The sequence below is a fragment of the Corythoichthys intestinalis genome, chromosome 2 (genome assembly GCF_030265065.1).
Source record: "Corythoichthys intestinalis isolate RoL2023-P3 chromosome 2, ASM3026506v1, whole genome shotgun sequence".
Classification (NCBI taxonomy): Eukaryota; Metazoa; Chordata; class Actinopteri; order Syngnathiformes; family Syngnathidae; genus Corythoichthys; species Corythoichthys intestinalis.
The window spans coordinates 9874-24517 of record NC_080396.1 but is presented as its reverse complement, the minus strand read 5'-3'; the positions used below and the strand labels follow the sequence as shown (position 1 = coordinate 24517).

General features: G+C 51.0%; 2 protein-coding genes across 2 annotated transcripts; both read right to left on the bottom strand.

The window, feature by feature from the left end:
• Positions 1-1947: 1947 nt before the first annotated feature.
• On the bottom strand, positions 1948-6827 carry LOC130909441 (uncharacterized). The gene is made up of 2 exons (XM_057825926.1): positions 6511-6827; positions 1948-3639 (listed from the first exon to the last, which is right to left on the bottom strand). Exon 2 carries the CDS (start codon positions 3619-3621, stop codon positions 1948-1950), a length of 1674 nt encoding a protein of 557 aa, XP_057681909.1. The 5' UTR covers positions 3622-3639; positions 6511-6827.
• A 2390-nt stretch (positions 6828-9217) lies between these two features.
• LOC130911964 (uncharacterized) lies at positions 9218-14440 on the bottom strand. The gene is made up of 2 exons (XM_057829665.1): positions 14033-14440; positions 9218-11162 (listed from the first exon to the last, which is right to left on the bottom strand). The coding sequence occupies exon 2, from the start codon at positions 11142-11144 to the stop codon at positions 9471-9473; it is 1674 nt and encodes a 557-aa protein (XP_057685648.1). The 5' UTR covers positions 11145-11162; positions 14033-14440; the 3' UTR covers positions 9218-9470.
• Positions 14441-14644: the final 204 nt, after the last annotated feature.

Sequence of the window (14644 nt, the reverse complement as noted above, 5' to 3'; positions counted from 1 at the left end):
CACTGGATTTCCCGTGTTCTTGTTTTGACAGTATACGTGTTTTTGTATTTCATTTTTTAGGGCAATTACAATTGCCTCTGTTCGACACCAGTCGTCGCTTTTTTACCATGTTTATGTCTCATACAGCGGCACATCTTCGTATCCGTTCGGAAAGAATCGTGCCCCCGACGGTCGGGCTCTTCGCGTCATTTCCGGTCGCCTGGACTACATTCTCGCAAAGCCCTCTGGGAGATGTAGTCGCCCTCCACGGCATTTATGCTTTTTACACATGGCTTCTTACGTCGCGCGAATTCGCAAATAGACGTTAACGGCCCGTGTGATTTCACTCCGTAGCACAACAAGGCCTTCGCGCTAGGAAGATCTGACCATTGTGTCCGCGATCCGAGCATCGACTCGGCTAACGCACTTCCGCGTTCGTGTGTTTCCACTTGAATTTCCAGCGATCGCTTTTTTCACCGCGATCGGATTCACCCGGGCCACAAAGGTCGCCGGTTTCGCAAAGTCTGACACCGCCATTTCCCTTGTCTCCCTGGCGCACGGCGGGCCGACACGAACGTGACAGGACGAATGGAGATCGCGCCGTTAGTAATCCAGCCCCTCGGGGCGCTTCCGGTTGGTCGGCCACAGGCCGCGCAAAGCCTCACGGGAATTGTAGTAGCCGTGCGCGGCATCTCTGTACCAAAACTCCTTATGTCCGACTAATCGCGCAAAGTTAATTTTAAAACATGATTTCTCCCCACTTCCATAGGCCAGTCAGGCAGCCCAAAATGGAACTTTCCTTCCTTCCTTCTGTTACGTATGTCAAAAGTTGAACGACGGCACTTCCGTGTTTTACTCCATTGAGCAGCCAGCCATTGACTTGCATAGACGCGTGCTTACTTCCGCCCCGACTCCCACATGGCTATTTTCTAAGCCAATCAGGCGTTGCTACGTCATCGTAGCGGCGACCGAAACGGCGCTATCTACCTGTAACGTTTATTTACGTCCCAAATAAACAATTAAAATTAATCCCTAAATTCATCCAGTAGCCCAAAAACCCCCAATATTAACCCCAATAATTCCTATTAGCTCACCAGTATAATAAAAAGTAAATTATTAAAGTATTGGTGATAAACTAATCTCCCCTCGGGGCAAAACACGTACACTGGCGCCCTCCGGTGGGAAAGAAAACAAATTACAACTACTTACTATAGGTCATAGAAGAGTCCCATTGTCCTGATTGGGAGCCACACCGTCTAAAACCTGTTCTTGGGAAAAACATACGGTCTCCGAGAGTCATTTGTCCATTTTTCAAACAACACGGCCAAACGTCCAAAGTTGTTAAGCAAACATATTTATTAATTAACAAACGGGAATCAACAATCCTTATTGAACGAACAAAGAAAAGTACACTCAAAAACACAACCGAATTATCACCAGGGCAAGAGAGGGCCCCTTCAAAAACGCCGGAATACCAGCATAAATTGTATTGAAAAAATATGAACAAAAACAAACCAACAAGAACCTGAAAAAGAATTATATATAGAGATTATGTACATGTACGTGTATACATACATATATAAAAAAAATTATCCACCCATATACATATGGTACAATATGAAAAAAAACAATCCGAGAAAGAAAAAAAAAAAAAAAAAAAAAAAAAAAAAACCTTTTCTTACAAGCCTTGAAACAAAACCAAACCGTCCCATGAAAACAAGAAAAGCCCACCAAAGTCCTCTTAACTCAAAAATCGCACAGTTATAAACACAGAAAGCAAAAACAGCCCAACGGGCATCGTACTCGGAAGCGAGGTATAAACCGTGTCGGCGGGTGCGTGGTTGTAAACGTCACGAACAAAGAGTTCAATTTTACGAAGGGACAGAGAGTGGTGGAAAAATTATTTTTTATATTTTTGGGGAGGACGGGTCCAGCCGTAAGTTTTCCTATTCGGAAAACCCGGAGACACTACAAACGTCCCCCTTCCAAAAAACCTTCGTACCACAAGGCCCACATATTTTTGGCCGTGGCTGGGGACCAGTGGATCCCGTCCCCGAGCGTCTCAAATAATTGGTCTCCCAATTTAGGGATCCCGTAACCTGTCTCTCCTATCATAAAATTGAGCTGTTCTATTTTGGCCCGTACGAAGTTGGTCATTAACGGCGAGTGGTTTATTCTCGGGATACCTATATCGCTCTGCGGGAAAGTCTTCTTCGCCACCTCGGCCAGATTCTTGACGTCTTCTCTGAGTTTCGAGGGGTTCGTTTGGTTTCTGTCGTTCAGGCCTACTGAAAGGATGACTTTCTTGGGAGGGACCACTATTTTGGTTCTGAAGGCCAGAACGTGAACCAGGTGGTTCATTTTGGCGCCCGGATAGGAGTCCATTTGAACGTTCGTGTTTCTGACTCCCGGTAGCCTAGAGATATTTGAATCGCCCATGATTAATATGGGCCTATCCACCACTAGGTCCCAATTCCCGTATTTGTCACCCTTATGGTCGTGAAATTTAAACAATTGCATTCCGTCAATTCGCAACTTGACGCCCTCCCCCTTACTGACACCCCACTCGCCTTCTTTCTCCACCGGACGTCCAGGGGCCGCTTCGTCCGGCATGCGAAGCGCTCGCGGGACAAGGGCTCTCTGCGGTTTTCCACCGGGGATCTCGCTCATGTCCCCGCGAGGCGGGGACGGCGCCATCAGGCTCTCGAGGATCGGGGAGGTCATCACCACCGTGCTCGTGTCTACCGTCTCGATGTCCCAAGGCGGGGCTTCCTCCACTTCCATCAGGGCGTCGTCCGAGATCAGGTCGATTTCCGGCAAGGTGGGCGTGATCGCCCTTTCGAGGGCCTCGACCAGGGGGTCGGAGGGCTCCTCCGGTCCCAACAGGACTTCTAACGGCGGGGTGTATTCTGCAAGCAGTGCATCCAGATCTAAGTCATCATCGGTCGTTCTTACCGACTTCTGTTTCTTCTTTTTTCCGTGACTTTCGAGGGCCGGGTTCTCTTCGGGTCCGTCGTTCGGCTTCCTTTTGGTCGGCGCCCCAGGGTTCGCGGTCGACGTGGACGGCCGCGTTTCTTCGGCGTTGCTCGGCCCCTCCGGGGTCCAGGCGTCCGTTTGCGTGTACGCGGAGACCATCGGTCTCGTCGACGGACCTGGAATCGACGCGTCCGGCCTATCTACCGGGGTGTCCCATCTACCTGTCGGGGGCTGAGCTCCCGCTACACCCATAATAAATTCAATTTCCGCGCTCGCCTTCGCCAGAGTGGCCTGCCGTAGAGTGTCTAGATCTAATCTAGCCCACTTCACCGCCAAGGACAGCGCGTCTTGCCAGCGTGCATTTTTGAACCTGCCGAGTTCAATTTTAAGCGACGCCAAAGTTTCCGAATAATGTTCGAAGAGCGACTGTTGTGTCACGTACGCCCAATTCTTAGCATTGTACTTGGTCAATGTATTGATTTTCTCATTCGGATTGGAGGGCTTGACCCCTTCTACCAGTGATTTTTCCAGGAGTCGAATGCCCCATGGCGGGCGGTCGGCTTCCGCCACACTCTCAAGATGGTGTGACGTCCTGATGAACCTTGTCATCAGTCTGGCCAGAAATTTCAGATCCCCCGTCGCCAGTTGTTTACCCCGTCCCTCCATTCTCACCGCGAAGTTTTCCTGGATTTCAGAGAGCCAATAGGAATACAAACAGAAAGACAAAATTCACCGAGTCAATTTCCGAGGGTATTTCGAAATTGATAAAAAATTCAAGATTAATTATTCCGCACGAAAGCCGCACCACTCCGTCTCCTGAAAAAACCTTTTTTGTTTAAATCCAACGTATACCCACCCTTTCAAATATCAGCGAGCTACATTAGGTCAGACATCCAAGGAATTGGAAGAAAAAGAAGGAAAGAAGAGAGAGTATGGAAACGTTAGTGTTATTTCAATCAAAGGCCCGTATGGTAGACCCCCGAAGGGTTTCCGGATTCACCCCGTTAGGGTTGGTCCGAGTGGTGGGGGCAAATGACTCCTTTCTAATCGTGTCCAGTCCCTTGTTAGGAAACTGGAAAGGAGGGGTGAATTGAGTTTAGTTCACGGGGGTGGGATTAGGTGTCCAATTCTAAAGTGGACAAAGTCCTTTTGTTGAGTTTAGTGGAAGAGAACAGGGAAGGGCCTACCGAGACCAAAATTTGGGCAAGACTCTTCGTTGGGGTTAGTCGAAAGGAAGGGTGGTTCCACAGGCCACCGAGGGGTTTCCACACGTACCTCGTTAAGTTTAGCTCACGGGGTCAAGTGCCCTATTCCAAATCGGATAGCGCCCTCTAGTTAAGTTTAGTGGAAGAGGATGGGGAAGGTTGTTCTACCGAGACCCAAAGAGGGCCCTAGCTCAGATTAAGTTTAGTTCAATTTATTTCCCTAGGACTTTTATGTTTAGTGGGGGGGAAGGGGGGGGGGGGGGGGGGGGGTTTTGTTTGTTTACAATAAATCCAATTAAGTATATCAATTGCCCGGAGGTAGCCAAAAAGAGGGGGGCCGTCGCGATCAGCAAAGGGGGAGTAGACCAGACCCGACCGCACCGCACCGCGGCTAAAACCAACTAGCCCGCAACGGCTTACCGATCGGAAAAAACCAGAATATCACAGGACTCACGGGACGGGAGGACCTTGACTAGGTCCCAAACGTCAGTCGATGTCGCCGCAAGACTTCAAAGGGAAACAGTCGTCCGGGGTTCTGGCGGGTTAGGTGAGTACACTCTATCTCGATGGCATCCCCGGTACGTCTTACGACTACCCGGTGTGTGGAGTACCAAAGGCAATGCGACTGACCCTCGCTAGTCACTGTGACCCCCTTCTTACTTTGGCGACATCAGTCGACGCACAGGAATCGCCCGTCCGGGGCCACGGTTCGGTCCCGATCAACGGGACGGTTTCTTCCTTAAAATGAACTCGACAACATACTCGTCAATCTAACAGAGTTGGGCCAAGAAGTCGCCTCGCCCCCGTGTTGATCAGGCGGTAGCGTTTAGCGCTCACCGCCCGGTTCCATCCGTAGAAACCACGTACTTCCCCTAGTGCGCGCAACCCGATACTTACCGACCAGGTAGGAGAACGCCCCACGGTTAACGGGACCTATTACCGAAATTATACTGATTTTTAAGAGAAAAATTGGACTGGGGGAAAGAAACCTCGACCTAAGTGTGTGCGAAAGAGACACAGAGAAAAATAGAGAGAGAGAGAGAGAGAGAGAGAGAGAGAGAGTGTGTGTGTAAGAAAGAAGGAGAGAAAGAGAGAGACAAAGAAAAAAAATTAAGAGAAGGAGAGAGAGAGAGAGAGAAAGAGAGAGAGATAAAGAGTGGCAGCAAAAGAAAAGGAGAGAGAGCGTGAGAAGGAAGGAGAGAGAGAGAGAGAGAGAAAAAAATGGGAGATGGAAAGAAATAGAGAGAGAAAAAAAGAGAGATAGAGAGGAAGCAGCCAAAATCAAAGAAATAAGTACAAATAGAGCTAAAAACCAAGCGCGCGCGCTAGCGCGCGCACAACCGTGTCGGCGGCGTCACCAGGGTGGGAGAGAACCCCCCTGCCCACAGACTGTAGCAAAATCAACCGAAAATCCACATGGATATCAGGGATGACTTACCGTAAGTACCGCGCGTGCGATCACACGACCGCACGTGACTTATGTAAAAAATCATACATACATCTATATATATATATATATATATATACACACACATACATATATATACACACACACACACACACCCACACGTGTAAAATGGGGCCCGCAGGCCCCCATTCATATCCCAGAAGCAAGCGTTAGCGCGCTAGCATTCGAGCGTGACCGTCCCTCGTCTCCCAACGTAGAGGGAGCGATCCGCTCGGCGTCGAAAGAAGAAAAACCATAAGCCCCACCCGGAGACATTCACCTCCATGAAAGTTTTGAAACTACGACGACCCCGTCCGGGTTCGGTGCGGTTCTTAACGGAGCTGGGTAAAGTGGACCTGCGTCGTCAGCAGCGGTCCCCACAGTCCTCGACTGTTTCGGGCCATTTATTCACTGGACAGCCTCGTGTGGGGGGGCCCCGTCCGGGACGATCAACTCCCGGACCCGTCCACTATACTATCGGAGTACCCGCATGGTTCGTCGGAGTTCAGCGTGGGATTACCCGGACCGCCTAGGGTCCCGGACCCCCTTCGCCTTTGTTTCCTGGAGCGCTGCGTCAGCAGTTTTCCTTTTTGGGAACGGTTTTTTCGGCACTTTGCTCGGTTCAGCACGCCCGCGGGCGGTCTCGTGACCGGAGCCCGTTCCGGTCGCGGCCTACGGCCTTTGCAGCCCTTCTTTTGGCAGCGTGCGCGCGGCGCGCGAGAGAAATACCGGCGGCGGACCTGTTCGAGGTCCGTGCACACACACGCGCACGTACGCACACACTCACACACAGAGAAAGTAGTACTGGACAGGCACACGTGTCTATTCAGAATCGGTCCCTTCCGGGTGCCCCGGCCGCCGCGCAACCGGACGAAGGCGGCGGGGAGTCGTCACCAGACTTACCGTGTATTCGCAGTCTTGTTTTCATCAATTTTCTCTCGCCGAGTCACGGCACTTCAGCGGCGGCGTCGCCCGTAACCGTGGCCTCTCGCGTCGGGATTCGACTGCTTCGCCCTTCGCGGACCGCCTTCCGGTCCCGGTCGTCGACGGCGTAGGTTCACCGACTTTCTCCCACCGGGCAGCAGAGCAGAGCAGGACCTCGGTCTTAGACGAAGCGATAAAACGTCACGCCAAATAGGACTTTAGCCCGTTCCCCCCATAAATTCCTTCTCTAGCCTCCCACAGTTCAACTGTCGGCGCCCTTCAGTATTCCGACTCTAGTCCCATAATACAATAGCCGCTCAACTTATGTGCAACTTCACGGTAGACTTCACCTATTTCAAGTAGCAGGACCACCGTTCATTCCTCCTAAAACAAGCATCCCCACCGCACATTGCTACGGTGTCCCCCAGTATGAGAAAAAAAAGGGGGGCCTAATATGTCCAGTTAGAAGTTAAAAAAATTATTTCCATCTCCCCGCGCATTTTGCGGGAGTTCTATTCGTTCCCCAACTCACCTGACTGGCGTCCCGCCATAATTGACCATCCCCGCCATTTTTGCCCGCCCTCGGGCAAGTGCACGAGTCCGCACGGACCTTGCTAAAATACGTGGCCGCAGCCGTGACTAATACGCACCAATATGTCATTATTTCCGTTTTCATTTAGTAGTGTACTCACCTCGTTTTTTTGTACGACCACTTGTCGTCCAAGGGGCTCCGAGCTAAGTACCTCTAGTCGCACGTTAAATAGTTCGGTCGCATCGGAGAACTTCGGGAAAGAACGCCCTCACGCCACTTGACTTTCCCCGCCCACCTCCGGTGGCCGACGTCGGAAGCCGCAAGGTTTCACGGGAGATGTAGTCGCCTTCACGGGCGTCCCCGCGGCACATCGTTTCAAACTCGAACCGAACGGTGTCTATCCAGCACCCCAGCGGTTCGTTCGTCCGTCCTCGCGTTCGGATCGCCGCGGAAGCCTCTCACTGGATTTCCCGTGTTCTTGTTTTGACAGTATACGTGTTTTTGTATTTCATTTTTTAGGGCAATTACAATTGCCTCTGTTCGACACCAGTCGTCGCTTTTTTACCATGTTTATGTCTCATACAGCGGCACATCTTCGTATCCGTTCGGAAAGAATCGTGCCCCCGACGGTCGGGCTCTTCGCGTCATTTCCGGTCGCCTGGACTACATTCTCGCAAAGCCCTCTGGGAGATGTAGTCGCCCTCCACGGCATTTATGCTTTTTACACATGGCTTCTTACGTCGCGCGAATTCGCAAATAGACGTTAACGGCCCGCGTGATTTCACTCCGTAGCACAACAAGGCCTTCGCGCTAGGAAGATCTGACCATTGTGTCCGCGATCCGAGCATCGACTCGGCTAACGCACTTCCGCGTTCGTGTGTTTCCACTTGAATTTCCAGCGATCGCTTTTTTCACCGCGATCGGATTCACCCGGGCCACAAAGGTCGCCGGTTTCGCAAAGTCTGACACCGCCATTTCCCTTGTCTCCCTGGCGCACGGCGGGCCGACACGAACGTGACAGGACGAATGGAGATCGCGCCGTTAGTAATCCAGCCCCTCGGGGCGCTTCCGGTTGGTCGGCCACAGGCCGCGCAAAGCCTCACGGGAATTGTAGTAGCCGTGCGCGGCATCTCTGTACCAAAACTCCTTATGTCCGACTAATCGCGCAAAGTTAATTTTAAAACATGATTTCTCCCCACTTCCATAGGCCAGTCAGGCAGCCCAAAATGGAACTTTCCTTCCTTCCTTCTGTTACGTATGTCAAAAGTTGAACGACGGCACTTCCGTGTTTTACTCCATTGAGCAGCCAGCCATTGACTTGCATAGACGCGTGCTTACTTCCGCCCCGACTCCCACATGGCTATTTTCTAAGCCAATCAGGCGTTGCTACGTCATCGTAGCGGCGACCGAAACGGCGCTATCTACCTGTAACGTTTATTTACGTCCCAAATAAACAATTAAAATTAATCCCTAAATTCATCCAGTAGCCCAAAAACCCCCAATATTAACCCCAATAATTCCTATTAGCTCACCAGTATAATAAAAAGTAAATTATTAAAGTATTGGTGATAAACTAATCTCCCCTCGGGGCAAAACACGTACACTGGCGCCCTCCGGTGGGAAAGAAAACAAATTACAACTACTTACTATAGGTCATAGAAGAGTCCCATTGTCCTGATTGGGAGCCACACCGTCTAAAACCTGTTCTTGGGAAAAACATACGGTCTCCGAGAGTCATTTGTCCATTTTTCAAACAACACGGCCAAACGTCCAAAGTTGTTAAGCAAACATATTTATTAATTAACAAACGGGAATCAACAATCCTTATTGAACGAACAAAGAAAAGTACACTCAAAAACACAACCGAATTATCACCAGGGCAAGAGAGGGCCCCTTCAAAAACGCCGGAATACCAGCATAAATTGTATTGAAAAAATATGAACAAAAACAAACCAACAAGAACCTGAAAAAGAATTATATATAGAGATTATGTACATGTACGTGTATACATACATATATAAAAAAAATTATCCACCCATATACATATGGTACAATATGAAAAAAAACAATCCGAGAAAGAAAAAAAAAAAAAAAAAAAAAAAAAAAAAAACCTTTTCTTACAAGCCTTGAAACAAAACCAAACCGTCCCATGAAAACAAGAAAAGCCCACCAAAGTCCTCTTAACTCAAAAATCGCACAGTTATAAACACAGAAAGCAAAAACAGCCCAACGGGCATCGTACTCGGAAGCGAGGTATAAACCGTGTCGGCGGGTGCGTGGTTGTAAACGTCACGAACAAAGAGTTCAATTTTACGAAGGGACAGAGAGTGGTGGAAAAATTATTTTTTATATTTTTGGGGAGGACGGGTCCAGCCGTAAGTTTTCCTATTCGGAAAACCCGGAGACACTACAAACGTCCCCCTTCCAAAAAACCTTCGTACCACAAGGCCCACATATTTTTGGCCGTGGCTGGGGACCAGTGGATCCCGTCCCCGAGCGTCTCAAATAATTGGTCTCCCAATTTAGGGATCCCGTAACCTGTCTCTCCTATCATAAAATTGAGCTGTTCTATTTTGGCCCGTACGAAGTTGGTCATTAACGGCGAGTGGTTTATTCTCGGGATACCTATATCGCTCTGCGGGAAAGTCTTCTTCGCCACCTCGGCCAGATTCTTGACGTCTTCTCTGAGTTTCGAGGGGTTCGTTTGGTTTCTGTCGTTCAGGCCTACTGAAAGGATGACTTTCTTGGGAGGGACCACTATTTTGGTTCTGAAGGCCAGAACGTGAACCAGGTGGTTCATTTTGGCGCCCGGATAGGAGTCCATTTGAACGTTCGTGTTTCTGACTCCCGGTAGCCTAGAGATATTTGAATCGCCCATGATTAATATGGGCCTATCCACCACTAGGTCCCAATTCCCGTATTTGTCACCCTTATGGTCGTGAAATTTAAACAATTGCATTCCGTCAATTCGCAACTTGACGCCCTCCCCCTTACTGACACCCCACTCGCCTTCTTTCTCCACCGGACGTCCAGGGGCCGCTTCGTCCGGCATGCGAAGCGCTCGCGGGACAAGGGCTCTCTGCGGTTTTCCACCGGGGGTCTCGCTCATGTCCCCGCGAGGCGGGGACGGCGCCATCAGGCTCTCGAGGATCGGGGAGGTCATCACCACCGTGCTCGTGTCTACCGTCTCGATGTCCCAAGGCGGGGCTTCCTCCACTTCCATCAGGGCGTCGTCCGAGATCAGGTCGATTTCCGGCAAGGTGGGCGTGATCGCCCTTTCGAGGGCCTCGACCAGGGGGTCGGAGGGCTCCTCCGGTCCCAACAGGACTTCTAACGGCGGGGTGTATTCTGCAAGCAGTGCATCCAGATCTAAGTCATCATCGGTCGTTCTTACCGACTTCTGTTTCTTCTTTTTTCCGTGACTTTCGAGGGCCGGGTTCTCTTCGGGTCCGTCGTTCGGCTTCCTTTTGGTCGGCGCCCCAGGGTTCGCGGTCGACGTGGACGGCCGCGTTTCTTCGGCGTTGCTCGGCCCCTCCGGGGTCCAGGCGTCCGTTTGCGTGTACGCGGAGACCATCGGTCTCGTCGACGGACCTGGAATCGACGCGTCCGGCCTATCTACCGGGGTGTCCCATCTACCTGTCGGGGGCTGAGCTCCCGCTACACCCATAATAAATTCAATTTCCGCGCTCGCCTTCGCCAGAGTGGCCTGCCGTAGAGTGTCTAGATCTAATCTAGCCCACTTCACCGCCAAGGACAGCGCGTCTTGCCAGCGTGCATTTTTGAACCTGCCGAGTTCAATTTTAAGCGACGCCAAAGTTTCCGAATAATGTTCGAAGAGCGACTGTTGTGTCACGTACGCCCAATTCTTAGCATTGTACTTGGTCAATGTATTGATTTTCTCATTCGGATTGGAGGGCTTGACCCCTTCTACCAGTGATTTTTCCAGGAGTCGAATGCCCCATGGCGGGCGGTCGGCTTCCGCCACACTCTCAAGATGGTGTGACGTCCTGATGAACCTTGTCATCAGTCTGGCCAGAAATTTCAGATCCCCCGTCGCCAGTTGTTTACCCCGTCCCTCCATTCTCACCGCGAAGTTTTCCTGGATTTCAGAGAGCCAATAGGAATACAAACAGAAAGACAAAATTCACCGAGTCAATTTCCGAGGGTATTTCGAAATTGATAAAAAATTCAAGATTAATTATTCCGCACGAAAGCCGCACCACTCCGTCTCCTGAAAAAACCTTTTTTGTTTAAATCCAACGTATACCCACCCTTTCAAATATCAGCGAGCTACATTAGGTCAGACATCCAAGGAATTGGAAGAAAAAGAAGGAAAGAAGAGAGAGTATGGAAACGTTAGTGTTATTTCAATCAAAGGCCCGTATGGTAGACCCCCGAAGGGTTTCCGGATTCACCCCGTTAGGGTTGGTCCGAGTGGTGGGGGCAAATGACTCCTTTCTAATCGTGTCCAGTCCCTTGTTAGGAAACTGGAAAGGAGGGGTGAATTGAGTTTAGTTCACGGGGGTGGGATTAGGTGTCCAATTCTAAAGTGGACAAAGTCCTTTTGTTGAGTTTAGTGGAAGAGAACAGGGAAGGGCCTACCGAGACCAAAATTTGGGCAAGACTCTTCGTTGGGGTTAGTCGAAAGGAAGGGTGGTTCCACAGGCCACCGAGGGGTTTCCACACGTACCTCGTTAAGTTTAGCTCACGGGGTCAAGTGCCCTATTCCAAATCGGATAGCGCCCTCTAGTTAAGTTTAGTGGAAGAGGATGGGGAAGGTTGTTCTACCGAGACCCAAAGAGGGCCCTAGCTCAGATTAAGTTTAGTTCAATTTATTTCCCTAGGACTTTTATGTTTAGTGGGGGGGAAGGGGGGGGGGGGGGGGGGGGGTTTTGTTTGTTTACAATAAATCCAATTAAGTATATCAATTGCCCGGAGGTAGCCAAAAAGAGGGGGGCCGTCGCGATCAGCAAAGGGGGAGTAGACCAGACCCGACCGCACCGCACCGCGGCTAAAACCAACTAGCCCGCAACGGCTTACCGATCGGAAAAAACCAGAATATCACAGGACTCACGGGACGGGAGGACCTTGACTAGGTCCCAAACGTCAGTCGATGTCGCCGCAAGACTTCAAAGGGAAACAGTCGTCCGGGGTTCTGGCGGGTTAGGTGAGTACACTCTATCTCGATGGCATCCCCGGTACGTCTTACGACTACCCGGTGTGTGGAGTACCAAAGGCAATGCGACTGACCCTCGCTAGTCACTGTGACCCCCTTCTTACTTTGGCGACATCAGTCGACGCACAGGAATCGCCCGTCCGGGGCCACGGTTCGGTCCCGATCAACGGGACGGTTTCTTCCTTAAAATGAACTCGACAACATACTCGTCAATCTAACAGAGTTGGGCCAAGAAGTCGCCTCGCCCCCGTGTTGATCAGGCGGTAGCGTTTAGCGCTCACCGCCCGGTTCCATCCGTAGAAACCACGTACTTCCCCTAGTGCGCGCAACCCGATACTTACCGACCAGGTAGGAGAACGCCCCACGGTTAACGGGACCTATTACCGAAATTATACTGATTTTTAAGAGAAAAATTGGACTGGGGGAAAGAAACCTCGACCTAAGTGTGTGCGAAAGAGACACAGAGAAAAATAGAGAGAGAGAGAGAGAGAGAGAGAGAGAGAGAGTGTGTGTGTAAGAAAGAAGGAGAGAAAGAGAGAGACAAAGAAAAAAAATTAAGAGAAGGAGAGAGAGAGAGAGAGAAAGAGAGAGAGATAAAGAGTGGCAGCAAAAGAAAAGGAGAGAGAGCGTGAGAAGGAAGGAGAGAGAGAGAGAGAGAGAAAAAAATGGGAGATGGAAAGAAATAGAGAGAGAAAAAAAGAGAGATAGAGAGGAAGCAGCCAAAATCAAAGAAATAAGTACAAATAGAGCTAAAAACCAAGCGCGCGCGCTAGCGCGCGCACAACCGTGTCGGCGGCGTCACCAGGGTGGGAGAGAACCCCCCTGCCCACAGACTGTAGCAAAATCAACCGAAAATCCACATGGATATCAGGGATGACTTACCGTAAGTACCGCGCGTGCGATCACACGACCGCACGTGACTTATGTAAAAAATCATACATACATCTATATATATATATATATATATATACACACACATACATATATATACACACACACACACACACCCACACGTGTAAAATGGGGCCCGCAGGCCCCCATTCATATCCCAGAAGCAAGCGTTAGCGCGCTAGCATTCGAGCGTGACCGTCCCTCGTCTCCCAACGTAGAGGGAGCGATCCGCTCGGCGTCGAAAGAAGAAAAACCATAAGCCCCACCCGGAGACATTCACCTCCATGAAAGTTTTGAAACTACGACGACCCCGTCCGGGTTCGGTGCGGTTCTTAACGGAGCTGGGTAAAGTGGACCTGCGTCGTCAGCAGCGGTCCCCACAGTCCTCGACTGTTTCGGGCCATTTATTCACTGGACAGCCTCGTGTGGGGGGGCCCCGTCCGGGACGATCAACTCCCGGACCCGTCCACTATACTATCGGAGTACCCGCATGGTTCGTCGGAGTTCAGCGTGGGATTACCCGGACCGCCTAGGGTCCCGGACCCCCTTCGCCTTTGTTTCCTGGAGCGCTGCGTCAGCAGTTTTCCTTTTTGGGAACGGTTTTTTCGGCACTTTGCTCGGTTCAGCACGCCCGCGGGCGGTCTCGTGACCGGAGCCCGTTCCGGTCGCGGCCTACGGCCTTTGCAGCCCTTCTTTTGGCAGCGTGCGCGCGCGCGCGAGAGAAATACCGGCGGCGGACCTGTTCGAGGTCCGTGCACACACACGCGCACGTACGCACACACTCACACACAGAGAAAGTAGTACTGGACAGGCACACGTGTCTATTCAGAATCGGTCCCTTCCGGGTGCCCCGGCCGCCGCGCAACCGGACGAAGGCGGCGGGGAGTCGTCACCAGACTTACCGTGTATTCGCAGTCTTGTTTTCATCAATTTTCTCTCGCCGAGTCACGGCACTTCAGCGGCGGCGTCGCCCGTAACCGTGGCCTCTCGCGTCGGGATTCGACTGCTTCGCCCTTCGCGGACCGCCTTCCGGTCCCGGTCGTCGACGGCGTAGGTTCACCGACTTTCTCCCACCGGGCAGCAGAGCAGAGCAGGACCTCGGTCTTAGACGAAGCGATAAAACGTCACGCCAAATAGGACTTTAGCCCGTTCCCCCCATAAATTCCTTCTCTAGCCTCCCACAGTTCAACTGTCGGCGCCCTTCAGTATTCCGACTCTAGTCCCATAATACAATAGCCGCTCGACTTATGTGCAACTTCACGGTAGACTTCACCTATTTCAAGTAGCAGGACCACCGTTCATTCCTCCTAAAACAAGCATCCCCACCGTACATTGCTACGGTGTCCCCCAGTATGAGAAAAAAAAGGGGGCCTAATATGTCCAGTTAGAAGTTAAAAAAATTATTTCCATCTCCCCGCGCATTTTGCGGGAGTTCTATTCGTTCCCCAACTCACCTAACTGGCGTCCCGCCATAATTGACCATCCCCGCCATTTTTGCCCGCCCTCGGGCAAGT

What these genes read in the sequence shown, in the direction of transcription:
- LOC130909441 (XM_057825926.1), bottom strand. Translation starts at nt 3,621, where the DNA reads ATGGAGGGACGGGGTAAACAACTGGCGACGGGGGATCTGAAATTTCTG.
- LOC130911964 (XM_057829665.1), bottom strand. Translation starts at nt 11,144, where the DNA reads ATGGAGGGACGGGGTAAACAACTGGCGACGGGGGATCTGAAATTTCTG.